At 41.9% G+C, this 16,789-nt stretch overlaps 1 protein-coding gene across 5 annotated transcripts in view; it reads right to left on the reverse strand.

Annotated features, from left to right (window-relative positions):
• Positions 1-10: 10 nt before the first annotated feature.
• Positions 11-16,789, reverse strand: part of radil (Ras association and DIL domains) — a 32,461-nt gene continuing 15,682 nt past the window's right edge. For 2 of the 5 annotated variants that reach the window (XM_084931830.1, XM_084931827.1), the window contains 13 exons: positions 16,460-16,590; positions 15,376-15,413; positions 14,591-14,745; positions 14,313-14,425; positions 14,004-14,120; positions 12,621-12,744; positions 9,265-9,437; positions 8,859-9,009; positions 6,546-6,772; positions 5,690-6,026; positions 4,669-4,808; positions 2,798-2,937; positions 11-2,542 (listed from right to left, as the gene is read on the reverse strand). In XM_084931830.1, coding sequence (XP_084787956.1) covers positions 2,443-2,542; positions 2,798-2,937; positions 4,669-4,808; positions 5,690-6,026; positions 6,546-6,772; positions 8,859-9,009; positions 9,265-9,437; positions 12,621-12,744; positions 14,004-14,120; positions 14,313-14,425; positions 14,591-14,745; positions 15,376-15,413; positions 16,460-16,590 — 1,946 coding nt within the window. In that variant the 3' untranslated portion in view covers positions 11-2,442. The remainder of the gene's footprint in view (positions 2,543-2,797; positions 2,938-4,668; positions 4,809-5,689; positions 6,027-6,545; positions 6,773-8,858; positions 9,010-9,264; positions 9,438-12,620; positions 12,745-14,003; positions 14,121-14,312; positions 14,426-14,590; positions 14,746-15,375; positions 15,414-16,459; positions 16,591-16,789) is intronic. The other 3 variants (XM_084931831.1, XM_084931828.1, XM_084931829.1) reach the window with 2 other exon arrangements.

The following is a 16,789-nucleotide window of genomic DNA, read 5'->3' on the forward strand; positions in this document are numbered from 1 at the left end:
CATTCAAAACTCGAGTATCCAACAATCTTTATTCTGAAGTCATTGTCAACAGTATAAATAATGACCAAAAGAGGGTCAACATGCACGAGATCAATGCTATACAAACCCTGAAACGCACAAAAGGAAACTGTTACTGCAAAAAAAGAAGAAGAAAGAAACAAAACTGGGAAAAAAAACAATGAAAACACCCAACAAGTTTCAAACTGCGGAAATGATCAGCAAAACTATGGTTTAAGTAAAACTGGCAAATATCTCATGCAGAGTTTCGCACTTTGCTTAAAAAAAAATCCACAGTGCAAATAACCAGCCAGTTACAACTCTAGAAAACATTATCAGATGGTAAGGTAAAGCTAGATATGGATGCCCTGCTGTGATTGGTGGTGATGGTCAGTCAGGTGACCCTTGTAGCACTGGCTGATGCTGTGGTCCAACACTTGGATTTGCTGAGGAAGGATTTGGAGTGAGTGACGGGATCTGGACGTGTCAGCATGGCTCTACATTATAAAGCAAAGGTGTTTTCATGCCTCCTTTAGGAGGAGAAAGGAAATGTGATGATGCCGTCTCATAACTGATAGAGACACTGTGATACCGTAACTGGCACGGCTGAACTTTGAACATCACGCCGCTGTGATAAGCTGCTTCTTAACCCCACAATGCCAAGTGTATCATATATGGTAAACTCATCAGTTTGATTTTTATTTTGTATTTTTCAAAAAAAAAAACCTACTAATAAATCACATAAAAATGGCAAATGTAGCAAAAACAATACAAATTAAAACTCCTATCCAAATGTATCTTTTTTTTTCTGTAGCTTTGGTTTAAAAAAAGAAAAACATTTTTCTATCAGGTACTTCATGGTTCAGGCTTCACGGGGTGAAGGACGATGTTTTGCAGGTTGAATCAGAATTTGTCAAAAATGTAATTTCACTTCATTTTTTCCACCAAATGCATGGAACAACCTGACACATGGGTGCTTTTTGTAGTCCATCTTCAGGACTTTGTAGTTTTTACACAGCAGAGCTAGGCTTACATCCACCTTCACATTAAAAAGTTTCTTATAAGTGCAGTCGAGCTCTCTGAGCTCCAGGCTTCTCTTCATCTCATCCTCACCTTCTGATCTTTTCTATCAAGGTAAAGTGATCGGGGGCAGGAGGTACTTTATGTTGTACTATTCGACCACGGCAGCTGGGATGTTTTGTCTAGTAAAATAACTGCTGCTGCTAAATTTGTTTTATTCAAAGCATAATTAGAATAAAGAGAATTATATCTGATTCCAGGCAGATATCCAAGCCCAATATTTTAACTTAAAACCAGCACAAACAGCATGGATGGCTGCCACTTTTCTTGTAATGTTGTTGAGCAAACCATGACATAAAAAAAAAAGTTTACAACCAATGACCGCACTTTCCCTTTTCTCCGTCTGTAGGCTTTAGTGTCTCAAATATATTTCAGGAAAAACAAAAAACCCACAACAACACGAGTCGTTCCCAAAGGCGACTTCATCTTCTGAAGATCCAAATAATATGTGTGAGACAATGTTGAATATTTACAAACAGCTGTTTATGCTGTAGTTTAAATGCACTGCAAGGATGCAGCTGAGAGTCTGGAGTGGAGCATGTGGTCTTCATGGTGTGGTTATTAACTAAGTGCCCCCCCCCCCCAGCGAAGGTAAAGTCCAGGTACGATGTCACAGGTGGAATGGGAGAGCGAGGTTGTACTACTCGTGATTTTTCAGTTCACTCCCTCTGTCGTTTTCTTCCACTCTTCAGTGCAAAAGTCAACATTCGTTCACAAACTTGCGTCTGTGGAGTAGACGCTGATACTGCTCGCTACAACAAATGGATTTACAAAACATTCAGGGGTTCACTGAGGCTCACTTTGTTTGCAAATACTTCTAAAATTCTAAAGTACATCTTCAGTTTGTGTCCACCTGTTTCAGAGAACTGGGTAGGCATCTCAGCGTGCTATTTACATCTGGAATTTAATAGAAACGACTCAAAAATACTGTTGGCAAAAGTCACACGTGCCTCTGGGCTTGACTGATGAGAATCCGCTGTGCTTTAAACCGCCTCACACTGCATACTGATTGGTTAGACCTAACCCACCTCAAACGCTGATTAATTAGGCAACTTTCCTCGCTGCGGACTCCTTTGAAGTCACCGAGGGTTTAAGACTGTGTCTGTTATACAAACCCAGCAGGAGTCTGCGTGAGGGAAGCAGGTACAGCAGCTGTTCAGTGGAGTCGTGGAGTGTAATCTGCTTGGCTTTGAGCCGTGCAGACGCTGGGTTTCACATTCATATTTCATGAGGCGTAGGTACTCCTTTGGGTGAGAGTGGTGTGTGTATCCCGTTTGTCAGTGCACACATCTGTATTCCTTGTTAGTTCCTATCTCCAGTCTGGTGTAGCATGTTGTGCATGTCTTAGCTGGGAGGCCGAGGTAATCAGCAGGAGGAGGCGCTGATCTTCTCCGAGACCTCTGGGTCGGACTTGGCTACCAGGAAACGCAGTCGACCCCCTCCCAGACGAATCAAATCCACCGCGCTGTATGGCACAAACGGGAGGAAGCGGAGGGAGAAGGACAGAGTCTGGTTACCTGATGCTCAGCAGAAACGTGAGGATAACATGGCATCACTGTCTAGGCTTTGACCAATCAAAGTAATCAATCAGCTTAAGAGGCTGACAGCAGTGGTTAGCAATGTGGGAAGTTTGCTCATTGTCATTGAAGTCAGTGATAACTCAGTGGCATCATTTATCTCCACCATCTGTTTAACGCCTTCACTATAACTTCTCCCTTACCTCTGGTAGTCTGCTCCTATCAGACTGGTGCCGTTCACTGCCAGGATGCGGTCTCCAATCCTCAGTCTGCCGTCAGAGGCGGCTGGTCCATCGGGAATCAGAGTCCGGATGTAAATGCCTGGAGCGTTGAGAGGAGTGTGCTGCAGGATGGAGAAAGCAATGGAAATCGATTGATGCCACAGCCAGGGAAAGTACTTGGCCAGAGGCAGGTGTCCATTAAAGCTGCATAACAGCTCACTACTGCTGATAACTGCTGATTTAAACTGATATTTAGAAGTGTACAAAACGCAGCACCACTACCTCTACCACTGAACCTTTTCTAGTTAGTCTGGTCTGGTTTTCTGGTCCTTTTCTAGACACTAACGTTAACAACCTTTTGTTATAGGTAGGAAAAACATTTAGTTCTATTTGCACACAATAACAGAATTATGCTCAAAGCTTGTAAAATAAAGTTAAAACTGAGTGTTATCTTCCAATTTGCACACAATATAATAACTTTAGCGAGCTGTCACTTGAGAAAGCATCAAGACTCTGGAAAGAAAACTAGTGAGGGATGTATTTAAAGACCCTAGAACAACTGCCAGGATGCAAGTGAATGACTTAGCTAAGTTGGGAATTGTAGTCTCAAAGAAGACAATCCCTAGAGCCCTGCACGGGACTGGACTGTGAGGCTGAAGACCAAGAAAAACTCAACTTCTGCAGAAGAGACACCTGCAAGCCAGACTGTATGCTAAGATCAACCTGGTGAAAAATGATGCATACCAGAATTATAAAACTAAAGCTCTTTGGCCTCAGAGATGCTGGTTATGTTTGGAGAAAGAATGGAGAAGAGTGCAAGCTAAAGAACACTATCCAACAGTGAAACACAGTGGTGGAGGTATCATGCTGTGGGGATGCTTCAGTGTGTCTGCAGCTGCGTCAAGGTGAAAGAAAACCTAAGCAGTCAGCAGCAAAACTGGGTGTAGGTTGTGGTTTTATCTTATAAAACAACAATAATCGATAATCTCCAGAAACCAAAGTGAAGGTTATTAACTTGCATGCATAAAATGTCAGGGAAAATCTGAGGAGTGAATTGAAAACCATCAAATCTGGAGGAGCTTGAGATATTAGCCAAAGAAAAATGGGCTGGGATTGCTCAGGAGACGTGTGCGAGACATGAAATAATTTTGTTTCTGTGCACAAAGTAAAATAATGTAAGCATTCAAAATAAAACCACAGTGTTTGAAAACTTTTAAAATTTATTTTTTGCTATTTGGGCTGATTGGGACCTGATGAATGTAAAAACAAAGAATTACCTTATTTTTTTTAATATACCTGATTTTTGTTTCTGAGAAAAATGAGATCCACATATGAGGACATTCGTTTTAACAGTGGCAGAGAACAGTGGCAGTATAATGTCCCCGTAAGTGGATATTAGGCCCTTTAGAGCAAAATTTGGTATTTTGGTCAAGACAACCCAAAATGTGTTGTCCACATATGTGGACGCCAGGTCCTGGGAGGGTAAAAATGACATTTTCAGGGAGGTAGGTCTTAAACAATAAATAAAGGATATGAATACAAAGTATTAATTTACTTTGCACTTTAATTTATTTGCAATATGTAACTTTAAAATGTGTAAATAGTAGTAGTTATTAGTGTCAGTATTTATTGTATGTCTAGCATGTGCATGTGGATACTGCTGAAATTTGTGAATTTTCCCCCGGGAATGAATAAACTATCTATAATCTAATCTATATACTTATATATATATATATATATATATCTTAGTGTTAAGATAAAACTGTCTGAAAATTTTTATGTTAGTGACCCAGCATTTTTAAAGCACGTGGCTAAAACTCGATATAATGTGAAAAATGCGTTTGTCTACTTACCAGGCCGTCTATGAGTCCCATGCCCAGTCCGTAGGGTCCCTTGTCCAGTTCCACTACAAACACCACACACAAGTCATCAGGAAGGGAGGGGACGCCGGGGGAGGATACAGGGAAAGGGAATTCACACCCACTAATACACCCTGCAGAGGACACAGACACCCAAAGGCACAAAACACACACAGACACACACAGGGTCTCGCTATGGGGTTGGACAAACAGGAAAAAAACACAAGACTTGCTGTGCAGAAGAAACACGCGGATATTCAGACACGTGCAAAGGTGCAGCTGCTATACCACACACACATGCTTCTGCCTGCAGAGGTCACACTCACTACACAGTGAAGGGGATCTACTGTTGCACACACTTTAAATCAGCATTTTTTGTCATGCCCTTTCAGTGCGGCTATAAAGCCGTTTTAAACTGAGCAGTAATAAAATGTACAACATGCCACATTAATAAAGTGTTTGTGACAAATCCTGCCGCAATACACACACACACACATGTCACTGAGTGACATAGTATTGACCGTAACATGGTTGATCAATGTAAATCTGCTGTTTCTTCATTAATTCTGTTCTGCAGAGGGTGTAGTGCCAAAGCAAACTCTGGATTCCTGTGACCTTAATTAATAATGTTTTTTGCCGCAGTGAGATGGATGGATTTGAAACTTAGAAACGAGAGCAGAGGCTGTCAATATCTGCAGGTATCTACTGCTCAAGATCTGAAATGTTGCTGATTTTTTTAAACACCTGGTGCATGCTCACGATCCAAAATTAACTGTAAGATTTAAACTTGCACATCTGGGGTGGACAAAATAATAAAAAATAATAATAAAGCGCATTATGCAATTCAGTACAAAAAAAAAATCAGCTTGTGTGAAGCCTTTGTTCTTTTTTTGGTAAGGGGGGGGGGTCTGATTACACGCTGGTACTTGTTGTTATTTGTGTTTTTATCAAAAAAATAAAATCTGCACATTAGTTTTTGCTATTTTGTCCACCTCGTGTAAATAACGCGGCCTACCCTCCAGTCCGTTGGTGATGAGTCCATTGGTCTTTTTACATTCAGCCACAGTCCTGCCGGTGCAGCCGTTGGTCTGAACGTTGGTGCCGATGAGCGGCACAGGCCCTCCTCCGCCTCCTCCGTCAGGGTACAAGGGGGTATTGGGAGGAGTCAGGAGGCAGGACGGGTCTGGATTTGCAGTTCGAGGGTGGTGAATGGTGCCGTTCCGTCTGAGGCTGTGTGTGTGAGACTGGCCTGAGGGTCTGTCCCGTCCTCTCTCCTCTCCTGGCTCTCCTGGCCCGTCGTCCCCTGGACCCCCTGAACGGGGACTGCTGTGGCTCGGAGGTAGCAGCTCCCTCTGTGTTGAGATGGGACAGACAGACTTTAGAGGATAATCTGACATCTAAAGTGAGGATGCAGATGATAGCAATAACAAATATTCCTTTTTTCTTTCACCTGCGAGAATATTTAGAGCATCGCTGAAGCTTTGCTCCTGCATGAAAACCCATCAGCTAGAGATGATTAAAGTTTGAATGCATTATCATTGCACAGACTAATGTTCCAGTGAGCATACTTTTAAATGCATATTTTTCTGTGTGCGGGTATGTGTACATATGAGGGTGCTGTAACACTAGGGATTATGGTCTAGTCAGCCGTTCCCACTAATTAGACAGCCTAACGACTAATCAGATTAACCATGATTTAACCATGTCTAGGTTTCTGTGTGTGTGTGTGTGTGTGGGTTGGCTGGAATAGAGGGTTTTGTCTTTCATTTATGGGATTACGAGGAACTCCTCAACAGCCACAGCTGCTGAGGCACATGGCCTGGATTACTAGGTGTGTGTACTTGAGTGTGTGTATGTTTGTCTTTCTGAACCTGAACTTCCGGCCAGTCAGCTGTGTTGGTTCCATTGGAGTGTGTCTGCACACTGGGAGTGTTGGTGTGTGTTTGCGTCTTGGTGCGGAGCCCCCACAGGTAGTGGCGGATGTAGAGCAGCTGTCTGTAGATGCTGTCTTCTACACACTCGCTGTCCAGGTCCACTCTGAAGCCCGAGCTGGGCAGCACAATTGGAGGGTGGTTCTCAAAGCTCTCCAGGAGGTCGACTGCAAACACAAACACTGATGTTAACATAAATCTGTGTTGCTGTCTTGAAGGACTACATATTCAATACACAATGCACAATTAGTATAAATAGCGCTAGCTGCTAGTTAGCATTAACTGTATTGAATGCACACAAGTTTACGCAACGTGTATCTAGCACTCTCTCTTCTATCTACCAGTTCTGATCCTGGTTTCAAGAAACCTCAAAATGCTTTGAAGTATGAGTAGGTCATCAATAATCCTTGTTTTTTAATTACAATTTTGTCTTCCAACAATCACAAAAACTATTTCGTCTTGATGCGTGCTCAATCATCCAGGTATCCCCAAAAGTTGATTCTGTTCACCTGGACGTAGCGTTTTCAGTGGGAGAAACGTTTCATCACTCATCCAAGTGACTTTTCCAGTCTCAGCTGACTGCAGGTTTCTCCAATCTTATAAATAATGAAATAATTGATCAATGGTCAATAATTGATCAATGATCATGAGAATTTGCATATTAATGATCAAGGAACTGACCTCCCAGCCCATTGTTCTTTCAGTGGTGCCAGTTTCAGTCAATATGCAAATGTACTGTTTATAAGACTGGGGAAACCTGCAGTCAGCTGAGACTGAAGAAGTGATGAAACATTTCTCCCACTGAAACGCTACGTCCAGATGAACCGAATCAACTGTTGGGCACAAAAGCTATTATGTCTTCTTTATAACAAATCAGTGCATATCTTTCCCTTCCTCTGCTCTCCTCGCTCAACAAAGTGCCCAAAGTTCACAAAGTGTTAGATTGTTCACCCATTAACAGGTAAATATGAGGCTAGACCAAGATAGTTTTATTACTTCATTATGTGATGTCAAATACCTCAGACTCGGATGTTTGGTGCATCTGTTTGGCTGAGGAGCCAACGGTACAAAGCTACCATCTGTAGGATTATGACTGAACGCCTTTAAGTCGAGATGCCGCCTGCACATGACCTTTTCTGCAGCGTAAGAACATCAGTTTGTCTTGGATTTGTCTTGCATCTCAGTTAATGGGAAAACTGGAGCTAAACTGGAGCAGGCAACCTATTTTTCTTTTTGGTTTACACATTCACCTAACAAGTGAAAGCTTTTTAGTTCAATCCCAGAAAGAGACAAATCTCTGGGGTTGCATCAGGAAGGTCATCTGGCATAAAAACTCATGCAGAGCTAGAATCCACACTAGCGATCTCTTTCAGTTGAATTACACTTACAGAGGAAATAATGTTAAAAATGTTGTTTTGACAGTTTAATAAGTGCATGGTGCTTTCAAAGTCAACGAGTAATTGTGTTAAATCACTGTGATTCAGTACTGTCTGAGAATTTCTGCTCCTTTAGTTATAAAGCTGTTTGTCAAACACGTAAGAAAAAATTAAATAATGTATTGATTGTGTCATATATGCTATATGCTATGCTATATAACGGTTAACCAATTAGTTATTTAACTAGCTATTTCCTGATATAGTGATGTCGGCATCTATATGCACCAATAAATGAAAAACACAGCGAGGAAAGAGACAACAGGGAAAGTCTCCCAATTACATTAAGAGTGTTGATGTTTCTTAGTTTGTCAACCAGAGGGCACTCTGCAGCTTCTCTGATGGTAATGCCACAGACCAGCTGACCCAAGTGTAAACATATAAACAACAACGTGTCAATAAAACCATCATTTTTTCATTTTTAAACTGTACTGTCATGTTACCTTAGTGTGTACTAATAAATAATAGATAAAACAGATAAAAAAATATTTTGTGTGAAAGAAATAAAAATATCGACCCACAAATAAGATTTTTAAATGACCAAATATCAGTAGCAGTCCTGGTTTAATGCAGATTTATCCATATTCGCATTCATGTGTATTTGTTTTTGCTTGATCTTCTCCTTCATTCTACAAGCTGCTCAACAACCCATGTAGACCATTATTAGCATGACAGTAACAGGCCTCCAACTGCAAACTCACGAGGTTCAGACCAGTATTTATTGTACCTATAATCCCAACTCATAACACGAGGCCTTCGTGTTGCCATAATGTTGTCAGCGTCTCTGGCCGGAAAAATTCACACAAGCTCACAAATGTACCTGTTCTGTATATGTACGGCTCGTCCTCGCTGCTGGGTTGCCATATTGGAACGGGGCCTATCTCTGCTGTGAGCTGGTACTGAGTGAGAATGCGGTGGAGCTGGACTGGTTTCAGAGTTGGGTGCTCACTGGACAGCGCTCGCCACCCCAACTGCAAACAAAGAGCAGAAATAAATCCCAGACTTGAAGAGATGAGAGGACGTCAGGGGAGTCACAAGTTTATTAGCAGGGTTTTGTAGGACGTCACTCATCACAAGCTGATCGATCACTTCATTTACAACTTGAGACTAATTTTTTATTATAAGATTTTCTGCTTACGCCCACGTATTCCCTCCCCTTTGCTTATAGCAATGTGAGGCTCATCATATACCAGCACAAACAAAAAAGACATTTCCCTGTGTGTTACCTGAGTGAGCTGTTGGGGGTGTGTGGCCAATATGGACACTGTGCTGTTGAGTTTGGTGAAGAATTTCTCAGCCAGATGTCCCAGACCGGACCTGCTCGCCCACTCCATGACCATCCTCAAGCATGCCTGAATCTGCAGCATCTTGGAACGCTGGAACCAACCCCGAGACGGACCTGCGTGCACAAAGACACACACACACACGCGAGCAGAAGGGAGCGTTTTGAGTATTTAATCAGAAACACTGCAGTAGATTTTTATTCGAGGGTGTGCGCATGAGAAAGGCAGAGTAAAATACAGAATGTGTGCTTCTGAGATCTTACGTCTGCGTGCATGTGTGTTGTTCGCCAATACAGACATTAATTTTTAATTAGGTTGTGATTGAAGTAGGTGGAACAATAGCAACAGCCAGCAACCGCCTACTCCTCGCAGAATACAAATGCACCGCTGCAGAAGGGCTCAGCTGACTGAGCTCCTGCTTGTGTAATCCTTCCTTTTCTCTCCCGCACATCAAAGAACTGAAAGGAAGTTTTGTGGCAAGTTAAGCAGGCGATGACTATAAGTCTAGCACTTTTGAAGCTGGGATCCTATTGTTTCATTACCTCACTGCAGCTTTAATGCATTTAATACTTTCTGGTGTGTACCCCTCCACCCCCTCAAAGTGAGCTAAGGCTCGAGTCGGGGCTCAGTAGAAACGATGAAAAATAACTGCGCTCCAATGGTGTCATTTTTTCAGAGCCTGCAAATATTTTAATACCTACATTTTACATAATCAGAGCAAATGTACAAAAAAAGATACATACAAAAGATATCTATCAGATGTGGTTAAAATCTCCTTTTTAATCTGCAGTTTGCAAATCAAAACAAGCAATAATTAATCTAAATACTAGTTCTATATATAGTAAACATACACAGCAATATATAATGCAATAATTCTGCAATGACAAGGCAATCACAATTTTATCAGCCAAATATTACCCAATATCAGCAAAATCAGCCTATATTGACTAAATAATGGCAATTATAGCTGATATGAGCCAACAGGCAAGTAAGATGCCAGTCACCACTGTCCAAGGCTGACATTTATCCGATCCATTTACTGTAAAGATTGGCAGTTTTTCTAGATAGGACAGTGTAAAACAGACAGGAAAGTACGGTGGGGGTGACATCCAGAAAACAGTCTGAGGCAAGCTCGAAACCCGGATGCGTCAGCAAAGACTCTGGCCTTCGGTACATGGGTCATCTGTTCAACCAAGTGAGCTATAGTGATCCATCCAACAGACTTTTCAACAGGTAAACAAATTTCTGTAATCAGGCAAATGTCTAAAAATCCCTGTACAATTTCCTAAAGCATCTGACATTAGAGAAATAAAACCTAAAAGTAACAGAGTTTTTGGCACATTACTTACAAATACCAGAAATGATGAACTGAATCACTGTTGCACCTGCAATAGTTAATATTTGCCGGAACCCAAATGTCTCAATGAAACCGTCCGCTTCCTATATAAAACTATTTAAAACAGGCTAGATAACAAACTGTGGGCAGCTGTAAAAACTGATGTAGTAAAATTATAACAGAAATGTCCACAATTCAATAAAAAAGCTGCCACAGGATGTCTGGGTGGGTGTAGATCCCAGGGGGAGACTGGTCTGGTTGTGAAAATAAGTCAGACTGTAAAATGACCCTCGGCTCACTTTTTCTGATTAAACACTTTCCTGATAAGTTTATGGGCTCAATCGCTACTTTAATACAAAATGATCTTTATTTTGTACATTACAGTAGAGTGTTGAGTACAATCAAAGATAAAGCAGAGTGTGGCTTGGGGCGTGTCTGCCATAGAAGAGTGCAGTGTTTTTGCCTTCTCTGTAAAATCCCCCCTCGTGGCATCTAGTATCACAGCCATCACAAGTCTAGTTTTCAAAACAGCACTTCAAAGCCACATCACCGATACTTTCATCCTTAATATACAGTCTCTGTTTCTACCAAACATGTCTAACTTTTGCTTTTAAGGACATTAAAGTCAAGGAAATGATCTGGATTCCTAAATTCCTTTTTTAGGACACACACAGACACACAGTCCTAAACTGAACGTCTCCCCCCAAAATCACTACAAGCAGCACATGACAGGAAGCTTCAGGCAGACAATGAACTGGCAGCATTATCTGCTGACTGCGCGCACGCACACATAACTTCTGCCATATGTTTTGGATGCACGCACACACCCTCCGCTGTAATAGGCTTATGTCTAGGCATACAGTAATCTATGTGAGAGGCATCGCAAACTGACCAGACATCTCTTAACCTCTTGCCAAAAGGTGTGATAATGCCGTGTATACCCCAAAATCAAACCATCCAAACAACAAAAATGATCATTTATTATAATTTGTTAGCAAGTTTTCCCTACAACACAACGAACATCTCCGCCACTCCGCTCGTCTTTCCTCGGCTGTATGATTGAGCAATGTGAGTGTAGGGTTTTTGAATGCTGAATGTGAACAAGTGTGCATGTGTGTGTGAGTGGGTTGCGGAGCACCCAGTGCGAACGTCAGCGTTACCTGCTACAAACTCACTTCTCTGTTACCATGGACACCATCAGCAGAGAAATATCAATGAGCGACAAAAATGGGAGCGAGGCAAAGAGAAAGCCAGACAGCAAGGCAGAGAGGGAGGTGGAGATGAGATGGGGGACGGTGTAGCCCCTGCATGTATTAAAGGTATTTCTCCTTCTGCCTTTGCCAGACATGTGATCTGTCCTGTCTCCACGAGCTAATGAAGACATATGGCATGTATCTGAGTGTGTGTGTATGTGTCCGTGTGTGTAAGACAAACGATATAAAGAGAGGGCGAGGGGAGCTGGCTTGACATGCAGACACAGCTGGCAGTAAATTACCGTTTTTTTCTGTTTTTGTTGTTGTTATTTTTAAAGAAAGGTAAGAGCCTATTAGCAAAGTCATCATAACAACTGAACGACCTTCCAGCCCTTTACCCTTCACTCCGCCCTTTTTCACTCCTCCCCTGCTCTATCTGCTCTCTCTCGCCTCCACCCAATCCCATCTCCACTCTTCTTTGTCTCACCCCCTGATGGCCAGATGGAAAGAAGGAAGGCAAGACGGAGGTGGGGGAGGAGGAAGAGGAGGGGGAGAAACAGAATGCAGATAGGAGAAGGGCACTGAGGACAAATCTGGGTTAGTCCCCTGTCAAAATGCTGACAAGGACACAAGGACACAGTTTAGTTCACTGTGTCTCTCATATACTTTCACAACTGTACGAACCCAGAGGGTCTAATGCAAAAGAGAGAGAGAGAGAGAGAGTGTGTGTGTGTGTGTGTGTGTGTGTGTGTATATGCTTTTTTCTATACCTTTGTCCATCAGTTGGTTAAATAGTGACACGTTGGAGAAGAAGAAGAGGTAAGCAAACATTTGAGCCTGGATCTCTGGGTGAACCTGGTAGCCTTGCAGAAGCTCCTGCGCACTCTGAAAGACCTGCACACACACATACACACCCATACATTTCATAGTCTTTGCTGTAGCTTCTATTCCTATACGTCAGTATACCTAAGCAGCTACAGTTAGGTTCATAAGTATTTGGACAATGATGCATAAAATCTACCACAATAGATTTTAAATCCTACAATCATTATAGGATTGTGTAGGCTTTCAGAAGGGGTTAAATAAGTATTAAGTATTTCCTTATCTGTTTAGGGGTTACAGTCATTTTATACAGTTTTATGGCCAGGTGAGGGCTCTTCTCTCAAGATCTAGTTTCGATTCCATGTGTTGAAGCTGCATTTTTTAATATGAGGTACAAAGAGTTGTTAATGCAAAAGAAGGAGGACATCTTTAACCTGATAAATCTACATAAACCTTTCAGAGAGATATCAAAAACTTTGGGAGTGTTAAAATCAACAGTCTGGGGAATTATTAAAAGGAAGGAATGACTTGGCCAACTGAAAATGACTGAAGACAATTAAAGTGGATGATCACAGAATTCTTTCCATGGTTAACAAAAACAATTTCACAACATCCAACCAAATCAGAAACACTCTCTAGGAGGTAGGTGTATTATTGTCAAGGTCTACCATAAAAAATTTGTCTTTAGGAATAGAAATACAGAGCGATTACTACAAGGTAAAAATCACTGGTTACACTCAAGAAAAGGAAAGCCAAAAAGCCTTTTGCCTGATAACATCATTCTTTGGACAGATGAAACCAAGATTTATTTGCACAAGAATGATGAAAAGAGAAAAGTATGGAGGAAGACAGAAAGGCCTGGCAGAGCATCTCAGAGAGAGGAAAGGCAGCATGTGATGATGTCCACGGGTTCAAGACTTCCAGACGTTTGAATAAAAATGTTTGTAATTCCTGAACACTTAATGCAATAGTTCTGGCTTTGGACCGGATGCTATTTACGACCCCTGAATTAAAGCTGAAAGTCTGTACATATATTGACTGCCTGACTTAAAATACACTGTGGTGGTGTAGAGACACAAAACTAAAAATTCTGTCATTGTCCTCAGTTGTATGCCTCTAAATGTATATATGTTGGCCATCCAAGCAGGGTAGTAGCCCTAAAATGTGCATGACAAGCATCTTTTATAAAAATAATTTTAATATGTGCAAATACTCTGAAAACAAAGATATTACTAACCAAAGTCCCTGGCGTTTTTATGACAACGTTTTAATAAATTAACTTCTCATGACCTTGAAAACCCGAACTTGTACAAAGCTATGCACATCCCTACCTGCAAGACCCTTCGCACAGGTTCAGGAAACCCCACGCCTCCTTTCCAGCAGGGCTCAGAGCTGTCGACTGGAAATGGATTACAGTCCAACAGACCCGGTAACACCACATAAAGAGCCTGGACACAAACACACGAAAACAGAAATGCATTATGATGAAGGTGATCGGAATTACAGAATAGTTCACACCATCCGGGCATTCTTTGTGCCCACGAAGGTGTGTTATTATTCATCCGGTGCAATTTAAAAAACACAACAAAAACCTTCTTAGTCATTTAGAAGATAGCATCGCTGCTGTGTTGACAGATTACCTTGGTGATATAGTAGACACACTGCTGGAAAGTGTACATGATTACTTCTTCCAAGATTGTCATAGCCTCCTCATTGGCTGATATGGTCGCTGATAGCAACGACTCCTTTGACCCTAGACACAGATGATGGAGACGGAGTCACATTTAAGATATATACAGGGAGAGAGAGAGGGAGGGCTGTAGCTGTGTCAGTATCTACTGTATGTCAGTGTGAGTAATGACTCCAAGTTGTTTCCACACTCATCATTCTGACTTTGCGTATGTGTGTGTGTGCGTACCTTGCAGTGTCTCTATGCTGTGTGTGTATGCTGGTGCTCTTTGCTGTATAAAGTAGAGGATCTCGATAGAGTTGGACATCCAGAAGAAAATGGTCTGCAGGTCTGGGACCAGGTCTGAGATGCTGAGCAGAGACAGCGAGGCCGGGTCCTGGCTACTTGGACGTGCAGAGACAAGTTACACACAGTCAGGTAGGCTTCTCGACACCATGCACATTCCTACATAAACGGCTTTCACACGTGACCTCTGGACAGTCGGGTCAGGACTTAGCCACCAATCGGACATTTTCACATTCAGCACACAGCAGAAGATAGTTTGCTTCAGATGCATTCTCACTATGCACAATAACACAGTGTGGTTTAGGTGAGGGAGCTGCCTGACTAGAACGTGCAAGAGGCAAGAAAAAGGACGACCAATCGCTCCCAGACTATGAAGTGTGCTATTCTCACACGAGCGCAGTCGACGTCTTACTAGTTTGTAGCAGGTTAAAAGATCTTTTAATGACAGAGAACTTTTGTTCTCTGTTAACGTAATCCCTGCCAATGATTAATTTTTCTAGCAGACAGTACCTTCAGATTATAAGAGAGTGTTTGATGGATATGTTTATATATATTCATAGTAGAAAAATATTCTGGGAGGTCCTGAATGATAAGTGAGTCCCAAGTCTCTGGTAAGTTCAAAACAATGCTCTATAAAAGGTCAGGGCTCAAAGCAGCCACACAAAATAAAATGCACATGAGACCGTCAGCTTCCTATTTTTTAACACGAGCTGGAAATTGATACTTACTGCTGAGCTTGCTTCTGCGCCAGCTCCTTTGTCTTCTCCTGCAGGGCGTACATGCACACACACACACACACACACACACACACACACACACACACACACACACACACACACACACACACACACACACACACACACAGAACAATTAAGGGCTCATTAAACTTTTAAAGCATGCGTAGGAGAAGCACACTTCATGACGCTTTTGCTAACCTACAGTAAGAAGTAGCACCACTATCATTTACAAACCCATAGTGACACATGTTGAGAATTACCTCATGCTCCACTGTCCTGAATATAAAATCACCCTAATTATGATTGGAAAAAAAAAACGAATTAAACAAAAAAAGAAAGAAAGAAACCACACCTTCCTTTTAACCAACAGCCATAAACTGAATACATTTTTGGGGCTTCCTCCAGAGTTTAATTGCAGCAGTTGGCCACCTCACTTGAAGCAACTCCACAGCTCTATAAATTTCACTGTTTCAATATAACATAAACCTTCAGGAAACATTGTTTCACTCAGAAGTACTGTTCTTTTAATGACTGTGGCTTTAGTCCAACAACTAACTGACTAAACTCATAAGATGAGACACATCAGGGAGCTGTTCTCACCGCAGTGGGACAATTTCCTACATTTTATTACAAAGTGTAGGAAAAAAAGGTTACAAAATATTCACAGTAAGGTATTAAAATATCATATAAGTTTTCATCAAATCTTTATGCAATGCTGGATGAAGTGGACTTGTTTGGGAAACAAGTGTAGAGGAGATGGAGGTAAATTTGATCCCTTTAGGAATAACTACCGAAGAAGTGTCTGGAGGGGTAAAATGAGTATTTGCCAAAAGTAAAGCTTAGGGGGTGAAAATCTTCTGCTTTAGGTTTTTTTATGTGAAAGCCGAATAACAAGCATAGCAGGGGTTTAGTTAAAACAGACGACTGTGCACGGCTGGAGTGTAACACAGTATAAAACGTGATACGGCAGCCTGTTTAACGATTCACCTGACCTGACATGGCTGACCAGTTCCTCTCCACACGAGGCCAGAGGGACCACAGAGAGACACAGACACAGTAACAAGCTGAAACTGACCCATGCTATGCTCTGGATTCGCCGGACGATCTTGAGCAGCAGTTTTCCGAAACTTCCAGGTGGGAATGTCGACGCAGAGTGCTGTATGCACATGCACAGCAGGTAGGCAGGTGTCAGCTTGTGGTCATCTCCTGAGCAGAGGACACAGGTCGAGTTATTGGAAACACACTGAATAATTTAGAGGCTTCAATGAAGCTAATTTCAGCTGGAAGGCATATGAAGTGTAACGTGGTCAGGAATCGTAAAACCAGAAGCTGCTGTTCAAGTCTTAAACTTTTACGTTTGCATTGACACTGTTAATGATCTGTACGCAGCAGGACAAGGACGAAA

The sequence above is a fragment of the Perissodus microlepis genome, chromosome 6 (genome assembly GCF_051167445.1).
Source record: "Perissodus microlepis isolate ML-2025 ecotype Zambia chromosome 6, ASM5116744v1, whole genome shotgun sequence".
In the NCBI taxonomy this organism is placed as follows: Eukaryota; Metazoa; Chordata; class Actinopteri; order Cichliformes; family Cichlidae; genus Perissodus; species Perissodus microlepis.